At 44.0% G+C, this 17,700-nt stretch overlaps 1 protein-coding gene and 1 long non-coding RNA gene across 2 annotated transcripts in view; one reads left to right on the plus strand and one right to left on the minus strand.

Annotated features, from left to right (window-relative positions):
* The window catches only part of LOC138788421 (uncharacterized), a 36,923-nt gene extending 36,606 nt beyond the window's left edge, over positions 1-317 (minus strand). Inside the window, exon 1 of the long non-coding RNA XR_011362601.1 lies at positions 214-317. This is a non-coding gene — a long non-coding RNA (uncharacterized lncRNA). The remainder of the gene's footprint in view (positions 1-213) is intronic.
* Positions 318-431: 114 nt separating this feature from the next.
* On the plus strand, positions 432-17,487 carry PLLP (plasmolipin). The gene is made up of 4 exons (XM_069966274.1): positions 432-720; positions 8,400-8,573; positions 11,541-11,660; positions 16,273-17,487. The coding sequence occupies exons 1-4, from the start codon at positions 586-588 to the stop codon at positions 16,369-16,371; spliced, it is 528 nt and encodes a 175-aa protein (XP_069822375.1). The 5' UTR covers positions 432-585; the 3' UTR covers positions 16,372-17,487.
* The last annotated feature ends 213 nt before the right edge of the window (positions 17,488-17,700 follow it).

Here is a 17,700-nt window from a genome sequence, read left to right on the forward strand (position 1 = left end):
AGCTCATTGTCTAGGTTACCGACCACCACTCTGCTCTATAAGCAGTGATCTGGCTGGTGTACAGTATGTATAGCTGTAGTATTCATATTTATATATGTTATACAATATATGTACACTATACTTAAACATATATACTATAGGTAAATTCATCAACGGTTTTTGTGTAACATTGTTGCAGATTTTTGAGCAATCGATACTGTTACGCCTCTGTACCTATAATTTGTGATACCGTTCCATCATATAATCTTATTCTTTCCGGAGCACTGGTCTGGCAGGCAGAGGGTTAAGCTTCACGGAGCACTTTCACACTACAGCAAGCACAGGTAAGACTGTATTGTCCCAGACTTTGCCCCATGTGTTCAGTACAAGGATCCTATTACTGTTTAACCTGCCTGTGCCCGCCCCCTGCACCTTGGTGTCTCGGGCGTAGGTAGGGAACCCTTTGCTTAACTGGGAGAGAGAGAACGAGAGGCGAATCCCATTGTGTGCTAATCGTCCTCTGCATGACTTGCCTCATCCTGCTTACCACAGAAACACATCTAGCACAGTGACAGTCACCGCTCATACGCCAGGGACACCAGCACCATGAGCGAATTCCCTGCCAAAGTCAGCACCCAGACCAGCACCCCAGATGCTTCCAGTGGTGGAGGAGGATTCTGTCCCAAACCGGATATCACCTTCTTAAGGTCCATCCCTGGGATTCTTATGATTGTGGAGATTGTAAGTACCAGACTCCTGCCAGTGGCTATGTGCGACTATCAGGGCTATCAATTTTTTTGCTGCTCACCATCTGGGCTGTGCCAACAGGTGGAACCAGCAAAACTTGGCTAATTTGACCTTAAAAATCCGCCCCCCCTCTGGGGTTTCCCTCCTCCTGGTTGGATAGTTGGAGGGTAACGGCCAAATCTATAGGGATTTTACAGGTGCAAACGCCTAAATCCCAGTCTTTGTTTGTTCCGTGTATCTTTCCCCTCCCCTATGGGCCTTTGGGAGGAAAGCCACAGACTAGTGTAAGCGTCTTCTGCCTGGATACCTGTAGCTTGGGCACATCGCTGGCAAGAAAGCGGGAGACTCAGAGCTCAAGGCTGGTGCCAAACACAGCAGTTTTTTTTGGATAAACACGGTTTTTTGAGCCAAAGTCAAAAGTGGATCCCAAGGGAATGAAAAACAGTAAAGGAGGGACTTCTGCTTATCCCTCCTGCTGGACTCACTGCCGGCTTTGGCTGAAAAAAACTTGTCCCCACCCCCCACCTCCCAAAAAATGGAAGTCTGTCACCTCCAAAACACATTATATATCAGTAGAGTATACAACGCTGATTCTATATCTGCAATTTTTATCTTTTTATGTTCTTGCATAGCCACAAATGAAGGAGTCTAAGTTGTCCTCTCCATTATATTCTTGAGCTAAGTAGTCCTCTCTATGCATCAACATGCCCAGTCTGTAGGCTTACAGAGGGAAATACAAAGGGGCAGACAGCTTCAAATTACAGATTTGGAATCCGCATCCTTTATCCTGCTTACAGATGACTTTAGTTTCGGGTTTTGAGGAGGCTGGGTTGGAGGTGACAGTCCCTTTAAACAACTGATTTTTGAGCCATCTTTTCTTCAATCTTTTGCTGAAATAATTGCTGACAGATATTTATTACTTTATAGTCTTCTGTGAAGTGAAATGCGATTCAACTAGAGTTGGCCTCAACTTGATTCGATTAAAAAAAAAATCTGTCAGATTTTTGCTCAATCTGCTCAAAAAAATCTGTCAGATAAACTGTTGGTGTAATAGGGCCGTTAGGGCTGCATCCAACTTCTTCATCTTTCTTCAGCCACTTTTTCAAATATGATTGGACTTGAGCATGCTCGAGCTCCACTCATCTCTAACTCCAATGCTATTTGATATTCATAATGTTTTGCACAATAAAAATAAAAAGGTGTGTATAAAGAGGACTAAACAGAACCTCTAATCTGGAGTCTATTTTGTACCAAAACACAAAGTATTTCAGAAAGTTGTAAAATGATTCACTGTAAAATAATTTAGCGTTATTTCCATAATTTGGACCACCTTTAACCTTTGTGGGTCAGGAATTTGGTTTATTATTGGCATTGAGGTCCAAGGGTCACACAAGTAGTCTTGTTCAAAGGAGACAGATAAATAGGTTTCCTACACCCAGCTCTCCCTCTTGTGACCTGGCAAAGTCTTAAACATGTTGTGCATTAAGAATAGGCGAGAATCTAACAGGATACTTAGAGCTGTATTACTATATGCTACCTATAATTCAGAGCCACCATACAGCCTCTGTGACCCCTAAAGCTAGAATAACCACATTATTTATTCAGACATATAAGGACACAAACCGCAAAAGGATTAATTGTCTTTAGACAATGTGAATTTCTATCATTCATTTTTGGAGAACTCCATGTGCCCAAGACCTCTGACATCAGGGATTTTAGTCATTTCTGCAGCCAGTGATATATTGTGAAACAGTGAAGATAAGAGGAAACAAGTATCACGTGCCCTGCTGGACATTTATTCATGGTGCCATGCAATTAAAGGGAACCTATACTAACTATGGCCAAAGCACTTCATTGGTGCCGCAGTTCACTTTACCTCATAAATTCATGCAGTTCTGAGAATATGAAGCATATAACACCCTATAATTAATGATGATGGGGATGGTTACAGGAGTGAGCCAATATTGGTGGATCATTGCTGCCTGTGACAGGGGCAGTGACACAGTAAGCTAGTAGAAGGAACAAAGTTATCTAGTGCAGTACAGAGTATTTCAGAAGATGAGTGTGCTAATCTTGTGAGGGGTGGTAATCTATGAAAACAGGGCTATAGGTAATGGATTATGTCAGGTGTATGACAATTGTATTAGCTGTAAGCAAAGTGTTAAATTCCATGGGTTGTAGATTTGTTGTGAATACCAGTAACTCCTGGTATATTATTACACAACAGCAGCTCCACGCCCCATCCCTGGCTCAGAACAAACGTAGAACCGGTCCTCAAACATGTACAGTAACCAGGGGCCACAGTATGCCCATTCAGACATGGTGTTATTTTGTTGATAAAGCTTTGTTAAAGCATAACTGTCATTTAACCACTTCACGTCAGCCACCACGACTATATAAGTCCCTGCTGCACATACCCCGTGCAGTAGGAATGTATATAAACGTTCCTGACTTTGAAGGGGTTTTTATGTGTGCAGGGCCGTTTTTTAATGTGATCAGCCCTGCACACATTACTGTCCTCAGACCTGGATATAATGACCTTAATATAAGCAAGCAGCGTTTAAGGTAGTCAGTGACAGGACAAGGACCTGTCACTGACTGATTGGGACCCCCACAGCATCACCAATATAATACCAATAAAAAGAGATCATGGCGCAAAAAATGACACCCCAACCAGCCCTGTAGGTAGAAGAATAAAAGCACTATGGCAAGGATGAACATTGCTTCAATTCAACCTGGACTTTCGTCCATCAATGACCTTTGATCATGATGGGGTTAATAGTCACTTTTTAGAAATCAATAAATATTAATAGTACAAGTAATTTTAAGAAACTCTGTAATAGGTTTTATTAAGCAATAGAGTTTCCTTCTGTACTCAAAAAGCTGTTTTGCAGCCTCCCTCCTCACTTCAAAAGAAGCAGGATTTCTGTGTCCATTATGATCTATGGGTAGGGAAGGGGCTAAGGGGGGTCTGGAGAGGAGAAAAGGCAGCCCTGCAAAACATTACATCCTGCAAACTTATCTCATGAAGTTTCCAGATAAGCACTTTCCTTTCTGACCTGTGAATCCAGCATTTTATGTGCCCAGACAGTCTCCAAACAACAGAGCTGGTTCTCTCCTCTTCCTGCTCACTCATCCCCCCTTAGCCCACTCCCCCCTCCAAAGGTTATAATGGACACAGCAAAAACGTCTTCAGGCTCTATTACATGGAGCAATTATTGTCCGTATTTGGCCAATATCGGACGATGATCGCTTTGTGTAATGGAAGACAACGATCAGCCGTCAAGCACAATGTCGACTTAACAGGAGCAGCTGCAACAGACCACCGCTGTCTTCAATAGGCTGCCCGGACGATCTAGCGATCTCCCTGCAGCTCCCTGCGTCCCCCTGCACTTACCCACTTGCTGACGGCACATGAAATAGCGCTGGCAGCGAGTGGGGAACGAGGAGCATGCAAGCGATTAAAAATAAAGGTGCAGAGAGAGACAGGGAGTGTCAGGGGGGGTTTCCTGCTGCTGCTCTTCAAGCATGGAGATGAGACACAAGCGGACATGTTGAGATTCTGATAATGCTGACAGTTCATATGTAGTCACTTGTTGGATTGTTCCTTGAATAAATCTCTGTTGTTCATGATTCCTTGTCCAGGTGAACACAGATAGATCCGCTGCCAATACCATCCCCTATGGCTGACCTGTGCTTACAACTAGAGATGGGCAAATTTACACTGATAATGAAGTAAAGCGCTTCGTCATCTGCAATCTGCTCATCCTTATTCCTTATTACTGTAGATCCGCTCATCTCTACTTACATCATATCTTAATTCTAATAGTAGATAAGTGCCGAAATTTGATGGGGGCAGGGGGGGGCGGCCGCCCCAGGGCCCACTCTGGCAGGGGCCCACTGTGATCTCCAGAGATTTTTGACGCCGCTGCCCGCCGCCCGCCGCCGCCTGCCATTGCCCGCCATTGGATGGGTGAGTGCAGCCACAGCCCCCTCCCTCCCCCCTCCCGCCACCATCTTAACCTGATCAGGTGCACTGAGGTTGCGTACGGCCTCAGCGCACCGCTGCGGGTACGTGCGCCGCCCTGGCCCGCCCACCTATCAATCACCTCTGGTGCCGCGCTGTTCCGTCTCCCGCGCTCGCACCAGGTCAATGCCGGACGGCCGCCTATGACTGCTGCTTCTGCTGCACACAGGGACAGACAACCCATCTGGTAAACAGGGGAAGGCTGACCTGGACATGTGGAAAACAGGGGGGGGGAGGTGCTGGACATGTGGAAAACAGGGGGGGGGGAGGTGCTGGACATGTGGAAACAGGGGGAGCTGGACATGTGGAAACAGAGGGAGCTGGACATGTGGAAACGGGGAGCTGGACATGTGGAAACAGGGGGAGCTGGACATGTGGAAACAGGGGGAGCTGGACATGTGGAAACGGGGAGCTGGACATGTGGAAACAGGGGGAGCTGGACATGTGGAAACGGGGAGCTGGACATGTGGAAACAGGGGGAGCTGGACATGTGGAAACGGGGGGAGCTGGACATGTGGAAAACTGGGGGAGCTGGACATGTGGAAACGGGGAGCTGGACATGTGGAAACAGGGGGAGCTGGACATGTGGAAACAGGGGGGGCTGGACATGTGGAAACAGGGGGAGCTGGACATGTGGAAACAGGGGGAGCTGGACATGTGGAAACAGGGGGAGCTGAACATGTGGAAACAGGGGGAGCTGGACATGTGGAAAACTGGGGGAGCTGGACATGTGGAAACAGGGGGAGCCCACACACACACACACACACACACACACACACACACACACGATAAAGACAGGGGTGATGTTTTTTTTCTAGAAGAGAGCAATCATGTTTTTCTTATCCTGAAGAACCTCTTTCATTTTATGTGTCTATATATGTAAATGTAGAAGCCTCTAACACTGCTCTTAATCTTAATTCACTATGAGTAATGGAGCAGAATATACCCTTTATTATTTAGAAAGCATTGTTGTCAAGTGAGGTTCCCTTTGGGTAACATAATTGGTTGGGGGCCCACTCAGACTTGCTCGCCCCCCCTAGGCTGAACCCCTAGCTACGCCCCTGTAGTAGAGAGATGCCACCGCCAAGACACAACTACTACAATAAGGCTGTGCTCACACATCTGTTATATACAGATGACATGTGATCCATATGTTGTATATCACGGACTGAACTTTAGTTTACACCAACTATTAGTTAGCTTACTTCTGACCAAGGTAATACGCCAAAAATTTTGGAGAACTATTTTGGTGCATGGCATTTTAGGTAATGCCTACCTGTTGAGCAAAGCATATTTTTCTTTTTGGAGATTGTGGTGCACCTGGCACATTAAATTTGAGCAATATATATTTACAATTGCTGCCACCCAATACTGTACGTAAAGAAGCAGCACAGTACTGTGTGTGCTGCCATGTGTTTCCACAACACAGTCAATAGTGGTATATGTACTGTACTTCTTATTTAAGCAATTGATTCCACCAAACATTTCATTTCTTCAAAAAGCGTGTCAAATTCTTAGTATCCCCTTATCAAATATATCTACTAGTCCTGTTTATGCTGCTTTCCACACACTGCAGTTTCTTTTGGAAACTTTTGTTTCAGTTTTTGAACCAAAACTAAGAGTCAATTTAAAAGGAATGAGAAATACAAAGGAAGGACTTATGTGGTGACCCTGGGGTGCTAGATGTTTCTTGTAAGGGCTAATGGTACGGCACTTGTCATGGAGTATTAGTCGCCTTCTCTAGGTCCCAAAACATGCCTGTTAAAAGGTTGTGCTTCTGTAGCATGGTGGTGCAGGATAGAAAGACCACAGAGTCCTAGTTAACTTAAACAGCAAAAGAAGTTTATCTGAGGTTTTCTTAAAGGTGCAGCACAGATAAAACAAAGTCCTTATCCACAAGGTGCGTTTGTTAGCTTGAGAAGATGGCTTGTCAGGATGTCCCTGTTAAGATATGTGGAATTACTGCTGTTAGCAGGTATTCTGAGTTTTATTAGATTGTGAAGCTTTTGGCAAAGTCTCTTTCGAGGGTGGCTTGTTAGGTTTAGACTTCAGTGACTAGGTGGACTACCTGAAGTAACTCGTCCAATTAGTGCAGTACTGTTGTAGGGGCTCTAACCACTTGAGAGTCAGTGGCGATATGCGTGAAAGAACAACCTGTACTTCAGGCCCCAGTACTGAGAAAGCCAGCCATCGGTATTAGCAGGGGGTTTGTGGGGACTGGTGTTAGCTGTCAGGTCTCAGCTGTGCTCAGTGGCAGATCAAATGTACCCTGGGCTGTCCACCCTGGGCTGGACCCCACACCCCAATGGCCCGCCCCACCCCACTGCACAGGCACATTGACGTGGAACACTAGAGACACAGAGCTGTGGCAATAAGGGAGCAGGCAGGCCTCATTGCAGTGGTGTAGTCTGCATTTATGATAGCTATGCCACTGGGTATTAGCCTAGTTGACCTTGCAGCAGGGTAAGTCGGCCATTAAGCTCTCCTCCAATCCGCTGTCTGGTGACTGAAGCTCCTGTAGAATGCAGGGCTTGAAAAATCAGGATCGCCCCTTCAGCATGGATAGGTCTTTGTCCCCAGATAGCGGTAGCCCGACATGGCTAGTGAACAGGAACACAGGAAAACTAGTAGGATCAGCATTCAGGGCCCCTGGAGGGCAACACACTGTGTTGGTGTAGACTTGCAGAGTGACTGGCAGATATCAGGACTTCCCTAATCACCCCTATATCATCTCCTTACCACCTCTTATACATCCGGAGTGTTTCCCACTGGGGGGGGTTGGGGTGAGGGAGAAGATCCGAGGTACTGTGAGAGAGGACATTGGCTGGTGGCATAGGGGAGGAGAAAAGTATCTTTTTGTGAGCTGACTAAGCAGTCTTACATCAGGAATGTTCTTTGTTGCCCATAGCAACCAATCACAGCTCAGCTTTTATTTTACCAGAGCGCATGAACAAGTGAATTGGTTGCTATATGAACAAAGAACATTCTTACTCTAAGAACGCCTAGTCTGCGGTAAAGTAACTTTTTACATTCATAATGTGAATGGTTGAGTGTAAGTACAAGCACATTATAGCAGATATGTGTATAGCTGAGTGTGAGTGCAGGAAGATTATAGCAGTAGTGTGTATGGCTGAGTGTGAGTGCAGGCACATTATAGCAGTAGTGTGTATGGCTGAGTGTGAGTGCAGGCACTTTATAGCAGGAATGGAGAGGATGGGAAATACAAGGGCTGACAGAGACTGCAGGGAGTATGAAGGAATGAGCAGGGCACAGTATAGCAGCACTCTCTGTGCAGGGAGAGAGGGGTTACAGCTATAAGGAGATTACCTCCACAGTCCTGTCCCTTGATGTAAGCCCCAGCCTGAAGTGGATGTGCCATGATTTGGAAGGTGAGGGAGTCTTCCTGGGTCAGAGTACAGTTCTGTAGACCACCCTGTGCAGGCCATGCCCCTCCCCCACTCCCAACCAGTACAGGGAGCTCTTAAACCAAAGCAATGCTCTTAAACCAAGTTACAATTTAAAAAAAAAACCTGTGAGGTCTTCTTGTAAAACCCTCTTAATCCAAGTTACTCTTAAACCAAGGTACCACTGTATGTACAAGGTGTTGGTGATACACTGTTGCTGACTGTAACTCTTATATTTGCAGGTCCTGGGCCTCCTGGTTTGGGCACTGATTGCTGACACTCGCTATTATTATGTGTCTGCATATGGCTGGGTCATGTTTGTAGCGCTCTTCTGTTGGCTGCTCACCATCATCCTCTTCATCTTCATTTTTCTGCAATTGCAGAGGAGAATTCCTGTTGTTCCCTGGCCCTTAACAGTAAGTCAATAGCCAACTAAAAAACAGACTGGTATATGTCTCTACTGAATAAATATTTGTACTCTAAATCCTGCATTGTCTGTAGAAGGGAGGGTAGTCAAAAGGCTCAGGCTAATTTACTGACTGGGTTCACACATTGTATTTTGGTCAGTATTTTTGCCAATATAGGAGTGGAACCAACACAGAGAAGAACATAAAGTGATACTGTCACTGCCATTGACAGAGGTGACGCTTGCAGCAGCAACAGTGGCTGCTGAACATTGCAGAATGACCTTTATAAGTGATGTCCTGTGCAACTTTTAGGTTAAAGGACAACTGCGGCGCCTCCCCCCCTTTATTAACACACATTACAGAGTTATATAACTTTGTAATGTGTGTTATTCAGCTGTTCCATGTCATTCGCACTTGTGCAACGGCAGCCTTTTCATTGGCTGGAATGCATGACATGGCTTCCAACTTGCTCCTGATTGGCTGAGTAAGCTGGAAGCCATGTGATAATAATAATGCTTTTATTTGTATAGCACACACAGATTCCGCAGCACTTTACATAGTTTTGCCAATTATTGCTCCCTGTCCCCATTAGGGCTCACAATCTAAATTCACCTATCTGTATGTTTTGGGTGCGAGAGGAAACAGGAGTACCCAGAGGAAACCCACACAAACACGGAGAGAACATTCAAACTCTTTGCAGATGTTGCCCTTGGTGGGATTTGAACCCAGGACCCCAGCGCTGCAAGACTACAGTGCTAACCACTGAGCCACCATGCGATCCAGCCAATGAAAAGGCTGCTGATGTGCAGGTGCACCAGTAGCCTTTTCTCTCCCTATAATTAGGGTGGGTTCACACTGAGGAGTTCTCACTGATAAATTCCGTGGAATTCCGTCTCCTGTGCGCGCGCATGGCCGCACGCCTCTCCGTCCGTGCCATAGACACCATTCTATGCACTGTCAGATTCCACGTCAATTCTTTCAGCGGAATGCGGAATCAGCTGGCCCATAGAATGGTGTCTATGGAGCCGGCAGAAAGGCGTGCGGCCGTGCGCGCGTACAGGCGACGGAATTCCGTGGAATTTATCTGCTAGAATTCCTCAGTGTGAACCCACCCCTACACTGGAACCCAGAAGCGAGGAAGAGCGGAAGATATCAACCGGAGCTGACGAGGGCTGCGGCTGTCGAGAATTTAGAATGGCAATTGATAAATGGTGAGTATAAAATCTATGTTTGTCAGTGTTTTTTTTTTGCTAGTGCCAGATTTTAATCGTTGGTAGACTGTGGCACCAAGGCGGGCTTTTTGGCCGTTGACTCCCCTTTCCCCTGCCTCGGTACAGCAGTAGTAGGATCGCCCTCCAGTTGACGCCGCAGGGTTTTGCTGGATTACAGACCAAGGCAAGGAGAAGAGGTCTCAACGGCTGAGAAGCTCCACATTTTATAACCTAAAAGCTGCACAGGACATTACTTATTAGGCTATGTTCACACTATGTAAAAACAGCGGTCATATTTCATAACAAACACCGTTGCTAAGAAATACGGCGGTTGCTGCAAATTGCACCTCTGCCAATGGGGTTGACAGGATCACTTTAGTAGTAAGTTTTGCATCTTATTCTATGTTTTGGCCTCTCTGCTAGTTTAGGATAAATATACTGACAAAAATACTACATGTGAACCCAACATTACAATGCCGCTTTACCTCTTCTGTTACATTAGGAACAGCTTGATTACAAGGCAAGGACTCTACTTAAAGTGACACTGTCACCCCCTTTGTGCATTCTGACATCTCTACACAGGTGTAAAGGGTAAATTTAGCAGTTTTCATACCTTATTTCATATCATACGTCATGGCGCTTGTTCAAGTAAAAAGTGTCCTTTTATCAACTGCAGATTGTATTAATTGGGCACCGTTTGCCCCGCCCCCTTGACGCCCATTGGTTGGCCGACATAAAGGGGGTGGGGTCTAGACCTTTCGGCCAGCCTGTTCCAATGGCCGGCGAGGGGGCGGGGCCAACAGTGGCGTTGTGGGTGGGGCTAAGTGGCGCTAATGCCGCAAGGCCCCGCCCACTTAACACAATCTGCAGTTGATAAAAGAAGACTTTTTACTTGAACAAGCACCATGACGTATGATATAAAATAAGGTATGAAAACCGCTAAATTTACCCTTTACACCTGTGTAGAGATGTCAGAATGCAAAAAGGAGGTGACAGTGTCACTTTAAGGCTGGACTAGACAGTGATTCCCGATCACGTGACCAGCAGCCTTCGTGTCGCACTAGCTGATCACACAACTCCTACACTCTTGACAAGACGGCTCCTGGAATCGCTATTTAGCCCCAGCCTGTGGTCTCCTTCACTCAACTGTATATTTTGATCCATAATAATGGACTGCATAGAACCCATAAATTTTTATAGGGCAACTGAACAATATAGTCAATGGGTCTGTTTATAAAAAAATAAAAAATAAAAAAAAAGCGCACTGCATACAAATTCCATAGCATCAAACAAAAAGAATAATAGTAAGTGACACTCACTGCATCTTCTGGTGTTCAGTTACCTTTATTCAATCATAAAATCATTGCATGGGAGGGAGAGCTGCTGCAAGGACATCTAGCAGCGATGGCCCGTTTGTGCCCTCCAAGCACTTTGTCAAGTGCGCAGAAAACCAGGTGACTGCTCAGACCGAAAAAGTGGTGCCGGACTGCATCTTTCTGAATACTTACTTGAAATTTCATGGCATATTCCATTGCATATTGACGCAACGTCAATAAAAAAGAAAAAATGTGGACTAACAATCCACATTTTTTCATTTGGCAAAACAATTACAGTCATGTAAAGGAGGGGAAAGGCTGTGTTTTAAATATAGGTAATGTGCCATATGGCACAGTGCCAATATATACGAACTCAGCCCTGTGGCTGCCCATACTAATCACATCTCACCCTCAGTTCAATGATCTGACATTTACTTCTCACTCAATAGGTATTTATCTACCACGCAGTGGCCACAGCCTTATACATAACCGGATTCATCACCTGTGCAGCTTCGGTGCAGGTAGGAGCACCATCATCTGGTGAATACAACAGAAGAGCAGCCGCTTCGGTAAGAGAACGTTACATTACATTATCTTATAGGATGCAGTTCAATAATGAATTATTTGCTGCAACTTCACACATGTGGAACTTACATTCTCCCTGGGTTCAAAGCTGGTCTCGGAGATGCAAGGATCCTTACCCACAGACAGCTGGGCATTTCGAAATATTCAAAGGAAAACCATACCAGCAATATCTAATAAAATCCAATGCTTTATTAAGTTGAGTAAGTCCATAAAAACAGATCACAAGAAAAACCGCATCCTTTTCATAGACGCGTTTCAGCCTGTGTTAGGCCTTGATCACAGGTTTCTTTGTTTTGTTTGTTTTTTGAGACACTTTGGACTAAAAAAACCCTGGGAATCCTAAATCCTAGTGTATAACACTTCCTCTAGCTGGAGCACGACCAACAAGGAGTACAATATATCTTCCTGTGTCCTACCTTGAACAACCTCCCAGTTTGTCACAACAGTCATAACTACCTGCAGTCACCACTAGATGGTGCTTATTTCTTATTTATGCAGCTCCCATTAGATTAAAGCATAATCAGGCAGCATTTTATAATTTATTAAGACCGAAACGCTTCTCTATCCCATATTCAGGTATGTTTCGAAGTCAGCACATAGGTTAATAGCAGAATAGAGGGGAACATTCTTGATTAGGCATTTCAAGACTAGACAGTTTCTTCCTGAAATAATTCTGTTGGTCTTTGCTTTATATTGGTCAGCATATAGTTATGTAAAGAAGAGAAGTTTAATACACTGTTGATTGTGCTAAATTGTCCTACCTACAAAGGAGGTCTGTAATGTTTACTGTGGGTATACTTCAACTGTGAGAGACAGAATAAAAAAAAAATTCTGGAAATCCCATTGTAGGATTTTTAAATATTTATTTTGCATTGTATTGCATTTAATAAGTATCTCCTACCAACCAGCAAGAATTCTGGTTCTCACAGACCTTTTAGATTTTCTTCAATAAGCATCTCCTACTCTGCACTCATTATCTGTATAAGTGCACCTGTTTGAACATATATATATATATATATATATATATATATATATATATATATACAAACAAACACCTGCCCACACAATCAATCACACTCCAACCTCTTCACCATGGCCAAGACCAAAGAACTTTCTGAGGACACTAGAGACATAATTGTAGACCTGCACAAGGCTGGGATGGGCTACATGACAATAGTTAAGCAGCTTGGTGAGAAGTCGACAATTGTTGGTGCAATTATTAGAAACTGGAAGAAACGCAAGATGATTGAAAATCTTCCTCGGTTTGGGGCTCCATGCAAGATCTTACCAAATGGGATAAGGATGAGTCTGAAAAAAGGAATCAGCCCAGAACTATACTCCGCTCCCACAGTGCCCAGGTCCTCTTCTCTCCCCTCTAGCCTGTGCCGGTCTTCTCCGGCAGGCGGCACGCGATGAGATGTCATCGCCCGCTGCACACAGGAGAAGGAAGACGTGCGCCGCTCTGGTGCAGAAGGGGACAGCACTCACAGCACCCTCCCGTGTCTGGCAGCCGTCACAGACACAGGAAGATGCTGTGTATGCTGGCTCCTGCCCCACCAGAGAGGCGCACATCACAGGGGAGCGGCATTGGGAGGTCTCAGAGGCCGGATACATAGAAACATAGAAGATTGTGGGCAGAAAAAGACCACTGGGTCCATCTAGTCTGCCCTTTTAGTATTTTCTTTCTTATTATCAGCCCGCGGGCCTGAGGTTCCCCACCGCTGCACTACACCATCATGGATTAAAATCCTGCAGGGCATGCAAGGTCACCATGCTCACACCACCAGGCCTATTTGAACTTCATCAATGGTATCAACTCCACTTTCTGTGTTTGGAGGAAGGAGGATGAGTACAACCTCAAGAACACAGTCCAAACCATGAAGCATGGAGGTGGAAACATCATACTTTAGGGGTTCTATTCTGCAAAGAGAATAGGAGGACTGCACCGTATTGAAGGGAGGATGGATGGGGCCATGTATTGCAAGATTGTTGCCAACAACCTCCTTCTCTCAGTAAGAGCATTGAAGATGTGTGGCCGGGTCTTCCAGCATGACAATGACCTGGAACACACAACCAGGGCAACTAAGGGTCCATTTACACAGAGAGATTATCTGCCAAAGATTTGAAGCCAAAGCCAGGAATGGATTTGAAAAGAGGAGAAATATCAGTCTTTCCTTTATGACCTGATCTCTGCTTGTCTGTTTCTGGCTTTGGCTTCAAATCTTTGGCAGATAATCTTTTTGTGTAAATGGACCCTAAGAAGGGCTCTATAAGCAGCATTTTAAGGTCCTAGAGTGGCCTAGCCAGGGTGTAGACATGAATCCAGTAGAAAATCTTTGGCGGGAGCTGAAACTCAATGTTTTCCCAGTGACAGCCTTGAAACCGGAAAGATCTGGAATAGAACTGTATGGAAGAGCGGGACACAATTCCTGCTGCAGTGTCTGCAAACCTGGTTGAGAACTACAGGAAACATCCGACCTCAGTATTTGGTACAGAAACCTTTGTTTGCAATTACAAAGTTCTGTTTTTCTATTGTATCAAATACTTATGTAATAAAATGCTAAATATTTAACAATCAAACAATGTAATTCTGGAATTCTTTTTTATAGACTCTCTCTCTCACAGATGATGTGTATCTACAGTCATGGCCAAAAGTTTTGAGAATGACACAAATATTATATTTTCACATGATCTGCTGCCCTCTGGTTTTTATGTGTGTTTGTCAGATGTTTTTATCACATACAGAAATATAATTGCAATCATATTATGAGTAACAAAAGCTTATATTGACAGAATGAGTTAATGCAGCAAGTCTATATTTGCAGTGTTGACCCTTCTTCTTCAGGACCTCTGCAATTCTCCCTGGCTGCTCTCAATCAACTTCTGGACCAAATCCTGACTGATAGCAGTCCATTCTTGCACAATCAATGCCTGCATTTTGTCAGAATTTGTTGGTTTTTGTTTGTCCACCAGTCTCTTGATGATTGACCACAAGTTTCAATGGGATTAAGATCTGGGGAGTTTCCAGGCCATGGACCCAAAATCTCTATTGTTTTGTTTCCTGAGCCAGTTAGTTATCACCTTTGCTTTATGGCAAGTTGCTCTATCATGCTGGAAAAGTCATTGTTGATTGCCAAACTGAGCTTGGACGGTTGGGAGAAGTTGCTCTTGGAGGACATTCTGGTATCATTCTTTATGGCTGTGTTATTAGGCAAGACTGTGAGAGAGCCGATTCCCTTGGCTGAGAAGCAACCCCACACATGAATGGTTTCAGGATGCTTTACAGTTGGCATGAGACAAGACTGGTGGTAGCGCTTACTTAGTCTTCTCCGAATAAGCTGTTTTCCAGATGTCCCAAACAATCAGAAAGGGGGATTCATCAGAGAAAATGACTTTACCCCAGTCCTCAGTAGTCCATTCCCTGTACCTTTTGATTGATCTCCAGCCCTATCCTCATCAACACCCACACCTGTGTTAATGGAGCAATCACTGAAACGATGTTAGCAGGTCCTTTTAGGGCAGGGCTGCAGTGATGTTGAAATGTGTTTTGGGGGATAAAGTTCATTTTCTAGGTAAATATTGACTCCGCAAGTAATTGCTGTTAAGCTGATCACTCTTTATAACATTGGAATATTGCAAATTGCCGATTTAAAAACTGAAGCTGTAGACTTTGTAAAAATTAATATTTGTATCATTCTCAAAACTTTTGGCCATGACTGTACAGTAAAAATTACAGACCTCTCCATTCTTTGTAGGTGGGAAAACTTGCAAAATAACCAGTGTATCACATACTTATTTTTATACATCTTAAAGATAGATGTATGAATTGCAGCTGACAAGGTCACTTTAAGTAAATCGTGTTGTGGTGTGGGTTGCATAAATCAGACTTGTTTTTTGAGCACATCCCACAGATGCTCTATTCGATTTAAAGCATACCTGTCATGGTTTAGGCCTGCAGAGCAGATATCAGGTACCCCTCCTTTAGGATACGCCATTCTGGTCTGTATGCTTAATGCCGATTCTGTCCATAAGTTAGCAGAGCATGTGACCATGCCCCCCACACAAAGCTCTGATGCACTGTGTGTTCTGACACCTTTTTATCATAGCAGTCAATAACTTTTTCCTCAATTTGTGTTGGGGCAGGTTCACATTGAGTAATTCTCATGGAATTTCAAGTGGAGGCCACGCTGCCTGTTCTATCCATTGAATAGGATGCCTCATGCGCCCTCAGTTAAGAGAATTGCCATGCCAATTAGAACACCCCACAAGACCTGCCATTTTGAAAATGACCCAGTCATCTCAATTTAGCTCTTATCACTCGGACATATTTTGGCACATGCCCATTTTCTTGCTTCCAACACATCAAGTACTGACTGCTGCCTAATATATCTAACCGCTTGACATAATAAGAGAATCAATGTTATTTACTTTACCTGTATTAGTTTTAATGTTATGGATAATCAGTGTAAATGACAAACTCTATACCAAGTATAATGTACACACAGCTATACCTATACTAATATAGACTATCTATACCTGGCAGCATGTGTGGTATCAGTACAATTCATATAACAGCTTTTTCCTTATGTCATGCAGTTCTTTGCCGGCCTTGTGATGGTTGCCTATGGAGGAAGTACATTCTTCAGTTTTGGTGAATGGCGGGGCACTAGAAGTAACGCATCAGCTCAGGCCTGAAAACTTGCTGCAGATCTTGCTGTGTGGGTTTTGGTTTTTTTTTTTCTTTGTTTTTTTCATTGACTGTCATGATCCTACCAAACATGAACTTGGAATAAGTCACTTGGATGTTCTATCCACAAAACTCACAGCAACGTGAATTACACACTGAACATGAAATGCACTGAACCTGAGACTACTGGGGGAATCATCTACATTTACAGACAAACTGCACTTGTAATATGACAAGGAGGAGGGGCAGTGATTAAAGCAAACCAATGGACCATTCATAAGGCTTGGAGTAGAGAAGTCACCAGTTCCTGCACAAGTGCTGCAACAGCCACACCTCATCCAACCTAAATAAATGCCCAACAATGAGGGCATAGTACAATGTATGACTCCTCATCTGTTGCAAAACTGCAGCTCCCTGCATGCTCTTAAAGCCTCCACAAAATAAGGGCATGCTGGGAGCTGTGGTTGTGTTGCAGTCATAGCATGTTGGGAGATGTTGAATGTAGTGTTCTTTATTGGGATGAGTGACAATATCAGCAGTGGTTGAGTAAATGTTCTAAAATGGCTTCTTTTAATAAACCGGCACCAAACTTACCAAATGTATCTATGTGAACTTTTACAGTATGGCCCCTTTTATATTAATAATCCCATCAGTAACAGAAGACCCGCAACTACGGACAGGATTACCGAAGTGTATCTCTAACTGTCCACATTTGCACTGACAGATTATTGAAGTGAGTGGAACCGTGCCGCAAATATGGCCCATATTATAAGTTGCCAGTATTTTTTTGCACAGATCATAGCCCTTTTACAAATCATTAGGAACTACAGATGTGGAAAGGGTCCATAGAAATCAATGACTATACAATCAATATACTGATGTGTGAAAGGGGCCTATGGCTGCTAGTATGGTACATGTAAACATACCTTACCACTTCTCACAGCGGAGTGTTTGTTACAATGTGTCCAATCTAGACTATCCTGTTAGCTGAACAGTTTGGACTCTAATGCATTGTAAAAATCAGGACAATAAAGATGTACCACCAATATATTTAGCTTCAGCATCTCTTCATACCATTTCCAGTTCTCAAACAGATTCCAATAAATCCTCCCTGCTCCTATTGACTTATAGTCTGTCTGTCTTTTTTATGATAATAGTACAATAGCAATGCACTTCATACCCTACTCTAAATTCGACTAACACAGAACCAGTTTGAATATAGCCTTCGCTTAAGTCATGTTTACATGGAGCAGAAATGCTGCATTATGTTAATGTTGTAGAAGTAAAAGCATTTCTGCAGCAAAATCCACAACAAATGCAGATTTGGACGTTCCCAA

This window comes from Dendropsophus ebraccatus, chromosome 4 (assembly GCF_027789765.1).
Source record: "Dendropsophus ebraccatus isolate aDenEbr1 chromosome 4, aDenEbr1.pat, whole genome shotgun sequence".
Lineage (NCBI taxonomy): Eukaryota > Metazoa > Chordata > Amphibia > Anura > Hylidae > Dendropsophus > Dendropsophus ebraccatus.